Here is a 17,687-nt window from a genome sequence, read left to right as displayed (position 1 = left end):
TATAATAAATAATACATTTTATTGATAAAAATGTCAACAATTAACAATAATAAATAATTACATTTTAATTAAAAAATTATTGTATATATAACATCATATATAAATATCCTACGTACAATTAAAAAACATTTTTTATATGGGCATATCTCAAATAACATATAAATGATGATTACTTTGACATACACTGTAAAATATAATATATATAAACCATTAAAAAATAATATTTTATTATGGATCTAAAACAACTAAGTTTATGCTATGTAAGGCCAAAAACTTTTAAAGCATTAAATGCAGTTGCCAATGCTATATCTTCCGGTGATTTGTGAAGAAATGCAGCTACCATTTCAACAATTGCTGGCAGTGAACATGGTTCATTCCTTTGAAAAGTACAGTATCGATGCAAAAATGTAACAGATCTGGAAAAGAAAACAAAGTAAAAAAAGTAATTATTAATGACTGTTATAAAATTACAGGGATATTGTACTTTCCCATTAATCGTTTCACATTTAATTATTACCCAGCTCCTTTTTCAGTGGGTTACCACTGGCATTGTTCTTGTTGTCTTAAAGAAGTTAAAACGTTTTTTAATATACAGGACAACACATTTGATTTGCAGTGCAATTGGGACAAAAATACAAGATTATTTGAGTGTACCAAAGGGGCTTCCTACAAACTTCAAAAAAGGTTGTAATGATCAATAGTCCACTAGTAATTCCACTGAAGGAGCTACCCAAATAAAATCTGAAAGTATCTTATCTTGAGGAAAGATAATTTCTATATAAAGTCTAAAAGGATCTTCAGGAAAGTTAATTTCCACATAATTATGAATGATGATTTTAATATTTTTAAAGTAAATAACTAAAAATGTTTTGTGAAAAAAAATTACTCACTAGAAAACAACTTCCAATTGTGTTGTTGAGAAATTACTACTAACAGCAACTAATATATTAGCTGAAAAAATTAAAAAAAGCGGTTATTTTTTAAGCTTTATTTAATGTGAAAAAATTCTATTATGCTCACTATGTACACTGAATGAAAATAGCATATTTTTGATATGTTTATCTACCTTTCAGTTAGGACCTCTTTAACATAAGCTGGTAACTTGGAAGCTCGTGCATTTGGATAAAGGAAAGGTGAATCAGTTTCAACAAGTAAATGATCTAATGGTAAAGTTCCTGTTTCTAACAAAGCTTGAACACCATCTTCTGTATTATCTTTACATAAACTACCTGTAAAACATAAAAAAAAAATTTCACTCAAAAATTCATACAGATTACAAAATAATATTTTGCATGCTAAAATATTTAACTATATATTTAAAATAAAATACTAGCATGCAAAATATTTGCATGCTAGTCTATTAATATCATTTCAGTAAGAAAATTCAGAACTAAAATAATTCAATTTTACAATTTTACCAAAATAAAGAGATATAAAAGTAATTTATCTAAATTACCTGTTATGCCAATGTATATTCCCATATCTATATATTCTTTTGCTTGTTTACAGTTGCCAGTGAATGAGTGCAAAAATACAGATGGAAGTGAATCCTTATGTCTACTTAATATTGTAACAACATCATCATGAGCATCTCGTTCATGTATAAATAAAGGCTTCTTTAAATCACATGCAAGTTCAATCTAATACAAAAAAAATTGCTTTGTTAAAAATATTTAAATTTGACAGTGAATAATTTAATTTTATAACATGTTTAATATACTTGTAGAATATATATACAATTGTACAATTTACCATACAATACAAATTTTTTTCTTTAATGATGATTTATAAAACTATACTCCAAAAATATTAAATTTATATAACAAAATTATGAAAAAATACTAAAGAAACACATCTCAATGTTTTTATTATTATTTGATAAATAAATTATTTAAATAAATATATAATAAACACAACTGAGTCTAGAATAAATTAAAAGGCAAAAGGCAAGCAACCAAAAAATATTTAGTCTACATGTTCTAACAGATTGCACATGTGTACATGAAAGAATTTGTGACTGTTCTCCATGGTTCTAGTTATTCTATGCTAAAAAAATTAATAAAAATCTCTATTTTTTTTTTTATACATTTTATACTTTTTAAAAAATATTCATAATTTTTATTTTATTATATTGGTTATTAATATCAATTTAAAAAAAAATATTTTTTCAAATGCTACATATGACACACACACACACACAGAATTAAAGAGAATAATTCAATCTTTAAATTGATATAAAGCCACTTTTCTATGCTAATTAATAAATAAAAAAATATGTTTTGAAATATGTTAAAATGGTTTAGAAGGGAATTAATGATCAGTAAATGATTACTTTTAAAAACTTTATGAATTTTCTTCTTAAGAAGTAGATTCATAAAGCTGGCTGGCATAAAGCTGGCAATTACAGATGAGAGTATTGTTAATTAAATTTGTGATATTCTAATTAATTTAATAATTTAATTCAGCGTACATTGTACTGAATTCATTAGAAAAGTTGAAATAAAAATAATTGAAAATCAGACCTATATATATAATAGATACCATGAAAATTCAAAAAAATATTTTATATTAATTACAGACATAAATTTAACAAAATATAAGATTTAATTACAAATTTCGAAATAATTTACTTGTTTTTCAAAAACAATTTGTTGAATTTCAGGAGGTGAGAAATCTCTATTGTAATCCAATCCACATTCTCCAATTGCAACACATTCAGTACATTCTGCTATTGATTTTAATTCAGCTAATGAATCATTATTCCACGATTTTGCATCATGAGGATGAACACCTAAAACAAAGAAAAAATACAATACTAACTACAAATTGTCATTTAGCAAACAATTTACATCAGTTAAAAAATTAATCAGCTAAACATAAATATAGAAATATGATACTTAATAAAAAAGTATTTCTTAAAAAAATATTAACTTAGTAAAAAAAAAACCCTAAATTTTAAAAATACCTAATTTTTTAAAATATTTGAATTTTAAAAAACACAAACATTTTTTATTAAAATGTTTTAAGGTGTTGCATCTTGATTAAAAAAAAATTAAAACCTTAATACTCTATTCTGCACTCCTCACTAAGTCCAGACATCAGCAGTTACAAAAAAGTTAGGCAACAAAAACTGCCTAAGCAAAGATGTAAGATAATCACCTGAAATTGAGTAACATAATCCAAGTAATAATGAATAACTGTTTAATAGCAAACTGTTTACAAGGTAGTGTAATTCTTATGTCCCTTCTCAGAAGCATAAAACAAATATCATATTGATGTATGATATGTTTATCTTTTATTAATTGTGTTTTTGGTAAATGGTTATTACCATTCTATGGTAATAATATACATATTACACAGAAAAAAATACATATGAGAATATAAATAAGTAGAAATTTTTTCAAAAAGATTTTTATAATATTTATCATACAACTAACTCTAATTACCACAGTAATTCCAACAGTCAACAGATTTTAATAACCATAACTAAAAATAAGAAAAAAAACTAACAAATATAACTAAACCCCCTGTATCAATCGAAAGAATATAAAAATTAAATCATCATCTTTAAAAAAATTACCTGCAGTTGAGTACAATGTGTCGGGATATATTCTAGCAAGTCTAAGAGATTCACGGCTTGATTTCAATGAGGAGCCTGGAACTATCATCTTTTGAACTCCTAGAAACATGATTAATATACTTTAAAGTTTGTTTCTTAAATAATAAAACAAAAACTCTCAAAAACACACACAATTAGGTAAAAACAGCACTGGCCAATGCTTACAATTGCTATAGAAAAACCGGCAATAGACAGAATTCTGAATTTTTCAAAAAGATGCCCACAGCTGATCTGTAATCAGTCTCTGTACTTAGTCAGTCAGTCAGTTAGATGGCATCACTGAAAGTAAAAAACAAATAGTACATGTTTTTTTTTCTTTTTAATGCACACATTGTACTATAAACTCATTAAAATACAATGATACAGTAATAACAAAATAAAGTACAGTTTTTTTTTAATACAGTAATATTTACAATTTTTTGGAACATAACAACCATGTAAATTGAAGATGCACTGTAAAATAAATTGATATAAATAACTAAATAAATAAATCTAAAAGTAAAAATATAATCTAACCAACTATAATCGCTTCACTCGCGTCAAGGTTAGCGAGCAAAGCAAATGTACGTTAAGTTTGGTTAGATTATATTTATTTATTATATAAAGTCAGATTATAAATTTATTTATTTCCTCCTTTCAGTGGCACCATTCAACAACTTGGCATCTTCTTGTAAAGTACTCAGAACTCATTCTCTTTGTTGAATTGAAGAGTTTAATAAAATTAATTTTTTTTTTTTTTTGTCTTCAGTCATTACTGGTTTGATGCAGCTCTCCAAGATTCCCTATCTAGTGCTAGTCGTTTCATTTCAGTATATCCTCTACATCCCACATCCCTAACAATTTGTTTTACATATTGCAAACGTGGCCTGCCTATTAATTAAAAAAAAAAAAAAAAACAAACCACCATACCATGAAATAAATCAAAAAAATTATATTAAAAAGCACTCCTATCATATAACTAGTTTATTATATGAAATGAAACTTACAAAAATATCTAATTTTCTGGTTTTCAAACTATCATAGTCTGACTTACAAATTTTTCTACTTTCATTATTATTCACCGTTATAAAACCTTTCAGGTCTAATAATAATAATATTTCATAACTGCTCAATGACTGTACAAAACTTTGCACATGATATCTAATTCATAAACTCCAGTAATTTTTAGGATTTATTTTTATTTATCTTAGAACAACTTTTAATAAAATTACACACAAGCTATTTTACAAGAATAGAATATCTGACCACAAGAATACAAGACAACTATTTCAAAATGCTAAAATCACCTTTATAAAATAAAATCCAATAACAGTACATACACAGATTAATCATCTAATTAATCTTCAAGTAAATTAGCACTGCATATATTTACATTAAGTCAGTCAACTAAATAAAAATGTATGCTCAAATCATACCAACCCAATAAAAAAAATTCTTTTACTTGTTTACTCATAAAATAAGTTGGCAATAACCATTGCCATTAAGGTATACTGCTACATAACAAAGTAAAAATGTGATTCAACTTAATAACAAGCAATGACTAATTAAATATGACCACCTAAAATAAAATAAGTAAATTTCAAATAAGTATAACAGCTAATCAGTATCACATTCACCAATAAAAAGCAAAACTATTAAATTATTGTTAGGGCTTAATGTGATAAAAAGGTGGAGAAATCTGGTAAGTGATTTTTTTGGAGGAAGTTTTGGTAATAAACAAAAAAAAAAGATAAAATATTTTCTAACAACGTATATCTTTTATACATTAATCTTCACAAATTAAAATTGCTACCATGAAGACTAATTAAAAATTTCTTATTTCCATACAATAACAAAGTTAATTTCAAATTCCACACATACCTGCATCTTTAGCTCTTTGAATAACTGATTCCAGATCTCGTCCAAATTTTTTGTTTGTGAGATTTGCTCCAGCGTCTATAAGTATATAATTTTCATAACATTGTTTCATAGTTTGATTATCTTGAATTGCAGTCGCAGATGCCATTATATTCTAGCTTACTTACTAAGTGGTTTCTGTGAAAAAAAAAAAAATTTATTCACTACTTTAAAAGATTCGTAACTCAAAACTTTTTAATCCTATTCTATCTTAAATTAGCTGTATCTGAAACTTAAACAATAAAATATACTTTGTAATGCACAATTGATTGAAAATAATTTCTGAAGTGCATTACTTATTAAATGCAATAAATTACTTAATACTTAATAATTTAATAACACTTACTGATTCACAAATTTGTAGAATTAAAGAGATTTCAATAAGTAAACTATAAATTAATCTGAAACCAGTATATACGAACTCTGTAAGAGAAAATATTCTCTCTCTACTCTGAGTGGTATTACATACTACTAGACTGGTAATTTCAAAATCAATTAGTAAATTATACAAACTATAACAAAATCGGAAACTTAAGCTCTAAAACTGATGCTAAAAAATAGCATACGATCACTTTCATCTCAATTTTTTGCAAAAATTCAAGGAATAACCTTGTAAGACGAATATAATTATTCAACTAAAATAGAATATAAACTCAAAAGTTTAAGGTTTTCTATCAGTGCTGAAAAAGAAAACAACGACGTATCATAAACGCAATAATCTATTATAAATTCTACAAAGCTGAAACTCACAAATAATTCGTTCGATAGAGTCAACAAGGCATTCGTATAAAAATAACGTCAGAAACATCTGTTAATAGACTGTCATGTCATATGTTTACCGTAATTTACTTCAGTGCAGCCAACATTTACTAATTTTTATTGAATAATTAATCAAATTTTCTTTAAGCTTGTAATTTGTTAGAAAATGTTAATAAATAATCGATTAAAGCATTTTATTAATGCCATACGATAGGTTCAATATCTCAAATTATTAGGTTTATTTCAGTAATCAATTTATCAGCTGTTTTGCGTAATAAAGAGATCGATTTGTTGATTTGTAAAGTGCTGCTGAAGTGTGATGTTTTGGTTGTTTAAAATTTTGTTATTCAACTTTAATGGATTTTGAAAGTCCTGACGTCGAAAAAGATTTTCCTGGCCTGTATGCATCTGAGTCGGGAAAAAAGAGTAATGAGAGCGACTGTAAGTATTACACGATTTTTAGCTATACTATACACCAATAGTTATTTTTTGTTTTTTAAACATGTAGCTCTATTTCTGTTTGAGGAAAAACTTGAAAACTGCGTGTAAAAATTTAATCATAAATTAAATTAGCCACTATAAATTTTTATGTTCTGTACCTAACTTCTGATGAATATGACTTGATACCAGAACCTGTTGCCCACTGAAAAATTACTCTGGAGGATATTAGTAATTCTTTTTATTAAACTGAAAGCTAATCAGATTAATTCAATAATACTGTGATTTTAATTCTTTTATACTTTCATTGCATTATTTTAGTATATTTTGGGTAAGATATCCAGTGTTGTTTGTTTATTTTTCACTTGTGAAGGTGCTTTTACAATCGCTAGGTGCTGCTATTTCCAAAATTTCTGTTGTGAATGTGGATAAAATATATTAAATTGCCTTGTTTTTTTGGAGTTTCATAAATAATTTTGAAACTATTTGTGTGTGGGTATATATATATATATATAATATAACCACACACCACACACATGTAGTTTTAAGTATTATCCATCATATCTTAGATGTTGCATTAAATAGTTAAATTTTATGAGGGAAAATTAATTAATTTCATTTATGTCTGTTACTTAAATAATTATTATTTCTAATGTTATAAAAATGTGTTAGAATTTGAATAATGGAATTATAACTTCTTGTAAATAGACAAGGTATGGTGATAAAAATGGTTAACTATAAGAACTCTCATCTGAAAAACTGCTAAAGTAAACTCTTTTGAAAATTGTAAAATCACCCTCTGTCTTGCATGTAAGTTAATATAAGACTACAGGAAATTTCAATCACATCTCGAGACACAATTACCCCAATAATAAAGATTGGGCATAAACAAAGTAAATCATGTGTAGTTCATATAGCTTGCAAAAAATAATTAATGTTGTCACTTTAATATGTGATCTACCAACAATATGAGGTCTACCATTGTAGTACATGCAGTCTACTGCACTGTTGGATGTGATTCAACAGTAACAATGACAAATATGTAAAGAAATGAAGTAACAGTAACAGTGTGTATATTTAATTTTATTTACATGAGGTTAGCGAGCGTTAGGTTATATTATACAAAGTTCAGTACATGGAATCATTAGGTTATCAACATAACCCAATGCTAGCTTCGCTTGCCAACCTTGTCTGATTATATATGCAAAATAGGTCGTCTACCAATTGACTGCATAGTAAAGTATAAACTTGACGATAGACCGCATAGTAGCACTGAATTAACTTTGTTAAATGCATAAATCCACTTTTATATTTTATTAGTATGAGTATTTTAATGTCTTATCAATATAAGTACCCCAAAAAAATGCTAATAGCCAAAGCCATATTTAATAAAATGTCAAAGTTAAACAATATTGGCTATATTTTTTTGCCTGATGTTGGAATTGATAAATTGCTAATAACTATATCATTCAGTGTCACATTTTAAATAAAAGTATTTGTGTTTTGTTGCTAAAAATATTGATATTTTAATTATTTTTATAGTTAGTGATGACACACATGAGCGTATTTCAAAAAAAGATCTGTTGATTGGAAAACGAAAAGACAAAAAAGATTCAAAAAAAGATCGTGGTTATGCCACTTTAGAAGGTGAAAGTTCTCCTGAAGAAGATAGCACAGATATTAGGTAATCAATATTCAGCTATTCTTTATTTTTATTGATATGTAATAAATCTTATAACATTTCAATCACTTGAAAGTGCTTAAAAGTTGAAGTTGAAATCTCTTTGTCTAAGTAGAATATATGTGATTTGAATTAGTATTTTCAGTAGTCCAATGAATGTAAGCCAGTTGTTATTTTTCCCTTATTAATAAGTACATATTATTTATTGTAATATATTTGATAGAGGTAGATTTTATAGTTTTTTTAGTAAACATTTTTTTTGGTTTTTTAACCTATTAAAAAAAAAACAGGTGTCATTCCATAAAGTAATACTCAGTGATAGTTGTACACTATTATATAAAAATGGTCATGGACCATTAAAAGTCAAACTTATAAGCTTTTAAAGTTCTTTATAACGTCTGCACTTAAAAAATTGTATTATTGAGAAAATTATGTGGAGTGTAATGATATAAATGATATCTGAGTTGATTATTCTATTAAGGACACGAATCAGTTGTAAAGTAAGGCTTCAAAATTGCATTATTTTCCAAGTTAAATAAACTTGCAAAGGACTGAGATACTAAAACTGAAATTCTAATAGCTAATGGACTGCATGTAATAGTATAAATAAAACACAATAAACCAGAATAATAAAAAATTCTCAATAAAAAACAAGAATTATTAATACCTTCATTCAAAAAGAAAGAAAAGAAAAAATTAAATTTTTCAAATTTCTGGTTTTTAGCAAATTTTTGGTAATTTGGTAATTCTGTTAATAAGAGAGTCTGGACTAATGTTATCCAAAAGTAATGGCCTATATTTAGAAAACAGGTTGTCGTAATCTCTTAAATGTAGGCTCGGTCAACAGGAAATATCCAAGATTTGTTCAGTATATTTTCAAGGTCAGCAAAATATGCGTGTTCAGGCAAGCCGACTCACAATTCAGTTGTAGTCAGTAGTAGTTAATCGAGATTTGAACCCCACAACAGAAGATTCAGTGCATGCTTTGGTTAGTGGAGTTTCAATCAGTTATGCCTGTTCAATGGCATGTACAGACTGAATAGAATATGATCCTCTTACATCCAAGTCTGTTCATCAGTGGGATTTGATTTTAAGAGAGACTGGAAGTTTGGTTTTACAAACTGGAAATCATCCAAAAGTTTCAGTTAGTGCCGAGACTGTAGATTGTTTACATGATGCATTCGCTATCAGTCCTGGAAAATCAATTAGGCTGGCTAGTTACAAACTGCAAAGATCTCATTCCACTGTTCATGACATTGTTTATAAGTGATTCTGTTTACAAGCTTATAACTTTCAACTCCATAAAATTAAACCGAATGATTGTTGCCTATAACAGTCAGTTGTCGCCTACCTCTGCAGTTTGCTGCAGAGGTAATGCACGACATCAAAAACAATCCTAATTATCTTGTTATTTAGTGATCAGGCAACCTTTCATACATGTGGGAAAGTTCACAGATTTAATTGTCAAATTTGGGATACTGAAAACCCTCATACATCAATTCAAAATGAAAGGGACACATCAAAAGTCAATGTCTGATTAGGTCAGCACAAAAACAACATCATTGGTCTGTTTTCTTCATGGAACCCACTGTGACAGGACACGTACCTCGGCATGCTAGAGAACTTTAATGTTCCTCAGATTCCTCCAGGCTTCACTTTCCAACAATGGTGCCCCCACCACACTTTCATCGAGATTTTACCATGTTCTTAAATAACACTTTCCCCAGATGTTGAATTGGATGAGGAGGTCCAACAATATGGCCACCTACATCTCCAGATATCACTCCTTTGGACTGTTTTGCTCAGTGATTTATTAAAATTTGTGTGTACAAAAAAAAAAGCTTGAAGTTAGATAATTTAAAACAGAATTGTAGAAATTGTTGATCTAATAACACTAAGCACCATCTAGACATCTGCCAGTTTACATAAGGTAGTTTTGTGTGCTACAAAAGGTGGCACACATTGAACTAACCTATATTAAAACTTGCTGAGTTGCTGTGTGTATTAAAAAAAAAATATTAAATTATATTAACTGGTTCTCAGTTAATGCAAATATACAGTTAATATAAATATAATATTAACTGCCACTTTTGGATATCATTAGCCCAGACACCTTGCATTCCTACCTTTCAGAACACTTTAATTCATCCTCACTAGAGCAGTCTTGTGCTAATTTCTCATTCCTTTCTTATTTTTATCATTATGAAGGTTATTCGTGTTTGTGCTTTGTGCAAATGCAGAAATATTTTTTTATTATATTACTCACAACATTTTTTTTTTTTTTTCATTTTATGCAGTCAGATATATTTTAAATAAAATTAAAAATGTAAAATAGATTTTTGGAAATAAAATAAAACTGATTTAAAAACAATAATTTTTTTTTCAAATCTTTTTAAAACTTAAGCTGTTTTAAACTTAACTTCACCAAATTGGTAATTTATGTAACTATGGTCAGTAAGTTCTTGATGGTTATTTTTATTAGGATGCCGACTTATAAAGGTGGAATTTAAAATAGACGTGAAAAAGGATCTATTTGTAATTCAATTTGATTGTAAGCAAATTTAATGAGTTTTCAAACAATATGTTTTAATTGTAGTTAATTGTTTTGTTAAACTTTGAAATTATGTATATAGTCTTGAATAATACTGGGTACATTGCTGCCAGTTATTATTTATTGCTATGATTGATTTTACCTTTTTTTGAAATTAATTTGTAATTGTAATGTGAAACTCTTAAACATTCATTTTCAACAGCTATACACTCAGTTTAGAGTTTATTTTGTTTTGATTATGAGTACAGAATTGAAAAAAAATCTACATACGTGGTGGCCTGTACACTTACATGTTTAAGAGATTTTTATGTGTTGCGCTTTATTCATATGGGGTTTTCTTTGTCAATTACTTAAAAAATTTACATTAGGTTTTTTATAACTTATGATTTTTTTTCTTGACAAATAGCAAATTTTTCAGATGCCAATTGATTATATTATTAGTATTTTCCAAAGAAAAATAAAACCTCTATTGAATCGATTTGATAGAAGAATTATAATTAAACAGATTCGTAAAAAGGAATGTTTTGCTACAGAGAATCTGAAATTTTCCATCCCAGTGAAATATTTACAAATATAAATAGCTTTCTTTGATAAACAGAAATATAAGAGAAGGTACAGTTTAAAAGAAAGATTCTAGATCATTAACCCTTCACAAAATACTGATTAGAAACATTAAAAAGAATGATAGATCTATGTAAAGAATATTCACAAAACAGTTCTTTGGGCATCATTTAGCCATAAAGAATGATTTACTTTTGCATACATTTGGCAATATTAAGTATTTCACTAATAATGTGCATCGTTAGTGGATTTCTTATTCTATTGAATATAGTTTTATTATTTGAACATACTGGTTGTTTTTACTTCTTTTTAATGTTTTTGTTTGAATTGTTTTTAATAAATGTGTGTAAACTCATTGATACTTATAAAGTATTGGAATAAAGTAAAGGGGAGTGTTGTGTTAACCATACAAAATGACTTAATTGTTTCAAACTACATAGAATAACGATTGAGAAAAATTCTGAACAGTGATTAATCAACTTACAACGATCATGTTTTAAAAATATATACTATTGTCATCAAAAATTGTTGGTATTATCTGTGAATTGTCAGAAGTGAGAATTTGTAAAACTTTGTGTCACTTGATTTTGGCCAAAAAAACTGACGTTTCACACCATGTAATAATACGTGAACTTTTTGTTGTTTTTATTAGTGCATTTTAATACCTGTCTAAACCATTTTTGTAATAACATTTTAAATTTCTTTGTATTTATAAATAGATTTGATGTAATATTATCAGTGACATTAATATGTTTAAAAGTAATACTGAAATAAAAGCAATCTAAACAGTAATCTAATCCAGTTTTTTTAATTGCATGAATAAATTTCACTCACAACTTGATAATTTACTTTGCACAGTTGCATGTAAACTATAGATTCCATGGTGGATTTAACTATGACCTTTTACAGTTACCAGGTGGGAATAGAGTGGTGGGGTAGGAGTCAACTGGTGATGTTAGTAGACTGGCTATCCATTATTACTTGGCTTATCGATTTTTATCAAATAATTTTTAATGCAAAATTTTAAACAAATCTCTAATCAGACATTTTACCACACAAAAATCTCTGAACATAATAAAGTACATGTTGCTTTTTTGCCCACCAAAAACAAACTAAGAATTGCTGCTGGCTAAAATTAACACATATGTCACTGATAGTACTACCAGTATCCAGAAAACATACCATTTCAATTAACAAGGTACAGTATGCGCTATTGAAAAATTCTTGTTATTTTATCAGACCTCAGAAAATATTGCCTAAACCATTACAAATCAGGTTTTGGATAAATTAGAAAAATAATTATTGGGGAATACCTAGCAGGATGTGGAGTCAGGAGGTCATGTGTTGAACAAATATTTAATCTAAGCCCAATAATACAATTCTCTGCATTAAAACCTAAAAATTGAGTAATCCTTTTATTAATTCCAAAAAAGAGTATAATTCAATAGATAGCGTAACATTGATCAGTATTTTAGAAAAAGTAGGAATAGATGATAAAACTAGAGGATTACTCAAAGAGACTCTTACAGGTTCATTATCAGAAGTAAGGTTTAGAGGTAATATTTCTAAACCATTCAGAATAGAAACAGGAGTCAGTCAAGGAGATGGAATTTCATCATTACTATATAACTATTTAATGTAGTATTGAAGAAAATAATAAGAGAATGGAGAAAAGAATTGCAAAGAGGAATTAAAGGATTAAAGCTAAGAAAGTCAGGGATAGAAGTAGATTGTCTGGCTTATGGGGATGATATTGCAATTCTATCAGAAAACAAAAAAAAAAGAGAGAAAGAAATATTACAGGAAAGAGCTGGTAAAGTCGAATTACAAATTTCCATTGAAAAGATAGAAGTTTTAATTAAAGATAGAAAAAATAATACAGGAAGATAAAAATGATATGTGGAGAAATTAGAAGAGTTAAATAACTTGGAGAATGAGTAAACTAACAAGATAACCTGCTACAACTCTAAAGGAAAGAGCAAGAAAATGCAGTTTTTCAGATCCCCAAAATATATATAGTAAGAAAGCACTATCCATCAGTGCCAAGATAAGACATTATGACACTAATTAAACCAGAAGTATTACAAGCTTATTATCTAAAAAAAAAGAAGTTGGCAGTGGAGAGATTGAAAAGAAAGAGATGGAAATTTTGAGGAAAATTCTTGGACCAGTTAGAGTAAATGGAGAGTTTAAATGAAGAAGCAATAAAGATCTATATAAAAAAATTAAAGTAATATTAACAACATTCAATAGAAAGGGTTAATGTTCAATGAATACATTAAAAGAACGAATGAAGGTAAGATTAGAAAAAAAGCTAGCAGACTAGTAAAGAAAGAAAGAAAGAAAGTACATGTACTTAGAATGAGAAAATATTGGGAAGAAATGAAAAAGAAACATCAGAAGAAGAAATTATAACTGAAAGCTTATGCATGGTCCTATGTGCTCTGTAAATAAAGTAATGAGACTAGTTTTTTTTGGCAGCCAAAAAAACTAGTCTCATGCTCTTTACTATGACTTTGTACTTTGACTGCCAAAAGATTAGTCTCATTACTTTACTATGTAAAGTAATGAGACGTACAACTTACATAGTAAAGTCTCATTACTTTATAAAGTAAACACTAGTAGTGTTACAGTGTAACACTGTAAAGTTACTAGTAAACATATGGTTATATGAACAGCTGATTTATGTTAAGTATTGATATTTTTAGTGTATTGTTGCCATGTGAGATGTAAACAAACATTCCATAAAACGAGATTTTGTTGTGCGTTACAAAAATGAATGATACTAATTATGAGCAACGTCGTGCAATCAAATTTTGTGTTAAACTCCGTGAGCATGCTACTGAAACCTTTTCAAAATTAAAAAGGGTCTTTGGAGATGACACTCTGTCTCGAGCCCAAGTTTTTAGGCGGTTTAAAGTATTTTCAGATGGCTGGTAATCAGTTGCAGACGCCACACTCTGGAAGACCATTAACATCAAAAAGTGGCAACAATGTTGAGCGAATCAGAGACTTGATACAGTACAACCGGTGATTAACTGTCAGAATGGTTGCAGAACAATGGAATTTGAACTGTACCACAGTCCATAAAAATTTAGCAAATAAATTGGACATGAAAAAAATTTGCATGAAGTTGGGCTCAAAAAACCTCATTGTTGAACAGAAAAACAACAGGGTGGAGGTGTGCCGTGATTTAGGGTGAGTTGAAACTGATCCTGATTTTCTAAAAACTGTTTTACTGGCGATGAATCTTGGTTATTTGAATACATCCCAGAAACATAACACCATTGCAAGGAGTGGCACACTTCAAACTCCCATGTCCCAAAAAAGCAAAAAAAAAAAAAACAGCAAAAAAATGAGCAAATCAATACCGTGCTAATTTGTTTCTTCAATAGTAATGGCATTGTCCATAAGGAGTTTTTACCTACAGGACAGACTGTAAATCAATATGTTTACCGAGAAATTCTTGAAAGACTGCCGAAAAGAGTTGCCCGTGTGAGACCAACCATCAAAGACAACTGGATGCTGCATCGTGACAATGCACCTTGTCGCACTGCACTCTCAATTAATGAGTTTTTGGCAAAGAAAAATTCTTGTAGTTCCTCAATCACCTTATTCACTTGACCTGAGTCCCGGTGACATTTTTCTGTACCTGACTTTAAAAAACTATCTCAAAGGAGGACACTATTTTGGAACAGTAGAAAACATAAAAAAAACCAACCATCTGAAGGATATTCCAGTTTCTAAGTTCCAACACTGCTATGAAGTGTGGGAAAACCATTTGAAGCATTGCATGGCTTCCCAAGAGAACTATTTCAAAGGTGATAGAGCCCATGTATAATTGAATTATAAATAAAAAGCTTTTCTTAACCAGTCTCATTACTTTATTTACAAACCTCGTATATGACAAGAATAAATTCCAAAAAAAATTCATGTGGTCTAAGTTTTATTAAACAGAAGTAAATTAATCATTGCTTTCACTACTACCAACCATTTTATAATTTTTTAATAAAAAGATACCATTTTTTTTAAATTCTGTGTTTAATATTTACCTTTTTGAAATATAAATTCTATTTTCAGCAACTGCATCACAGAACAGGTGACTCCAGCTAAGGCATATTGCAACTAAATTCTGCACTGGTAGTCTGTTGAACCAGACTTCTGTCTGGTAGTTTGGTGTCTGAACCAAATTTGGTTCATAGATTGACATTAGATTATTCAATAAAGCAAATAACTATAAAGCTGTCTCAGACTAAACAAAATTTTACTTAATAAATGACAAAAGTAGTCTTTTTACAGATGATTTTAACAATAAAAAATGTAATAATTTTTCCATAATATAGTCACACAAAAATATTGAAAGTTTTGTGAAAAACTTATCCTACAAGTCAGTTTTTTTCAAAACAAGTTTAGTATGTTTGGTCTACCAATGCATAACTTCATCCCATTTATTTTTAACCAATTAAACATAATATGGCACCAGTGTTTATTTGTACGGGGATAAAAATATTATGATATTCAATAAGATTTACTAAAATGTGTGCATGTAGCATTTTTATTTATTTTTTTTTTTGTGTGGTTAGGTGGAAAGCCTGTATTTCTAAATATGAGTTTTTTTACTTGCCAAGAATATCTTGAGTAATTTTTCCTACTGATTTTTCATTTCTTTTACATATCCTCTTAAAGAAATAAGAAAAATATTGCAATTTATCATTTACACATTTGTGTATTTATTTATTTGTTGTATATTTAACAATTAAACATCAATCAATGAACATCAAACAATATAAACCCATGTAGGAATTCACATTTGCTGTAGTTTATATCAATTACCAAATTTATTTGTTATACTTTATGTTCTAATTTACTATTTATTATATAATGTATGATCTTCAGTATGATTCATATTTTTTTAGTGATTTTAAACATACATTCATTTTAAAGTACACAGTTCTCAAAAATGTTACATATTACATCTAACTTCATTTTGATTTATTAGTTGCATTGTTTCTCAATGAATTGCGATTTTATGAAAAACATTTACAATTCATTTTTATTTCTTAGAGAGTTTTTCGTTGTTCAAAATTGAAGTAATGACAATTTTTAATACCCAATGATGATTTTTCTTGTTCCTGAAATAATGTTAACAATATCAATGTCAGATTTTTAATTTTGCATTGTTCTTTTAGTTTTCCATACTAAGTAATAATACAGAAGGAACTGTTAATCACCTCGATTAAGTTCATTAAAGTACTCATCAGCAGTCGTATCGCCAACCAGTAAATCTGAGCAGTTGCTGTAATCTATTTTGCATTAATTTTAAAAGCAATATAACCACAAAAAATGTAAAGAAGAGCTGTAAGGTCTATACTTGTGTGTAATATCAGACTCCATGACATTTTCTAATAATTTATCGTTGGTGTTTTTTAAAATTTTATTTTTGGCTTCAATATTTTTAAAATTGTTGGCGTTTAATTTTACAGGACTAACAAGCAGACCGTCACATTCCTATCACATTTTTACAGGAATTTTCTTTTCATCATTAATCACTTGGCCAATATTGTAATACTTTCCCTTGTATTTATAAATACTGAATCTCTTTTCCAGTTTAGGTTTGTCACTTTCCTGAAAAATGTAACAAGCTCTAATTTCATCTAAGGATAACTTAGTTGTAGCCACTCATGTACTTTGAATAATCGCTTTCTGAGTTTCATTCAATTAACCTCCCCTCGCCAAACCTTTTATTTTTTAAGTTAAATTATGTCATCATTCTACCCAGTCAATAAAATTTTTGAGAAGTGACCATCTTTCATAACTGTTTGATTAAAATGGAAGAGAAAACTTAAAACTTACTGTTATTTATTATCCCTTTCAAATCAGTCTTTCTGTTTCATAAAATTTCCAAAATATTGTAATGAATTCAGCTGTTAGGGCATTTGTTCTGTGAAGTGATGAATGTTGATTAGTGAAACATATTAAAGAGACTTTCTTAATTCAAAGAATAGACAAATTTAAAATTTAATTATATGCCATTTTTAATGAATATTCACTTTTGAATAAATTTTATGTATGTCACTGAATTTTGCTCTTGGTGGTTCGTCTACTAGATTATTACTGTTAATACCATTTTGGATTGAGATAATAAAATTGTTTCTCAAAATCTATTTTTGTCACCGTCATTA

At 27.9% G+C, this 17,687-nt stretch overlaps 2 protein-coding genes across 4 annotated transcripts in view; one reads left to right on the top strand and one right to left on the bottom strand.

The window, feature by feature from the left end:
* LOC142325389 (3'-5' ssDNA/RNA exonuclease TatD) lies at positions 1 to 6,380 on the bottom strand. Of its 3 annotated transcripts, XR_012756525.1 has the most exons (8): positions 6,266 to 6,380; positions 5,480 to 5,653; positions 3,581 to 3,679; positions 2,631 to 2,791; positions 1,457 to 1,640; positions 1,067 to 1,229; positions 891 to 951; positions 277 to 416 (listed from the first exon to the last, which is right to left on the bottom strand). XR_012756525.1 is itself a non-coding variant. In XM_075367107.1 (7 exons), exons 2-7 carry the CDS (start codon positions 5,622 to 5,624, stop codon positions 257 to 259), a joined length of 912 nt encoding a protein of 303 aa, XP_075223222.1. In that variant the 5' UTR covers positions 5,625 to 5,653; positions 6,266 to 6,379; the 3' UTR covers positions 1 to 256. The 3 variants fall into 3 exon arrangements, 2 of the variants coding, with proteins under 2 accessions (XP_075223222.1, XP_075223223.1); XM_075367107.1 differs by lacking the exon at positions 891 to 951 and having other exon boundaries at positions 1 to 416; positions 6,266 to 6,379; XM_075367108.1 differs by lacking the exons at positions 891 to 951; positions 6,266 to 6,380 and adding an exon at positions 5,862 to 6,017 and having other exon boundaries at positions 1 to 416.
* A 151-nt stretch (positions 6,381 to 6,531) lies between these two features.
* The window catches only part of LOC142325387 (ralA-binding protein 1-like), a 66,486-nt gene continuing 55,330 nt past the window's right edge, over positions 6,532 to 17,687 (top strand). Inside the window, exons 1-2 of the mRNA XM_075367105.1 lie at positions 6,532 to 6,715; positions 8,255 to 8,396. Coding sequence (XP_075223220.1) covers positions 6,631 to 6,715; positions 8,255 to 8,396 — 227 coding nt within the window. The 5' untranslated portion in view covers positions 6,532 to 6,630. The remainder of the gene's footprint in view (positions 6,716 to 8,254; positions 8,397 to 17,687) is intronic.

Source organism: Lycorma delicatula, chromosome 5 (assembly GCF_047948215.1).
Source record: "Lycorma delicatula isolate Av1 chromosome 5, ASM4794821v1, whole genome shotgun sequence".
Lineage (NCBI taxonomy): Eukaryota > Metazoa > Arthropoda > Insecta > Hemiptera > Fulgoridae > Lycorma > Lycorma delicatula.
This window is presented reverse-complemented; position numbering and strand designations above follow the sequence as displayed.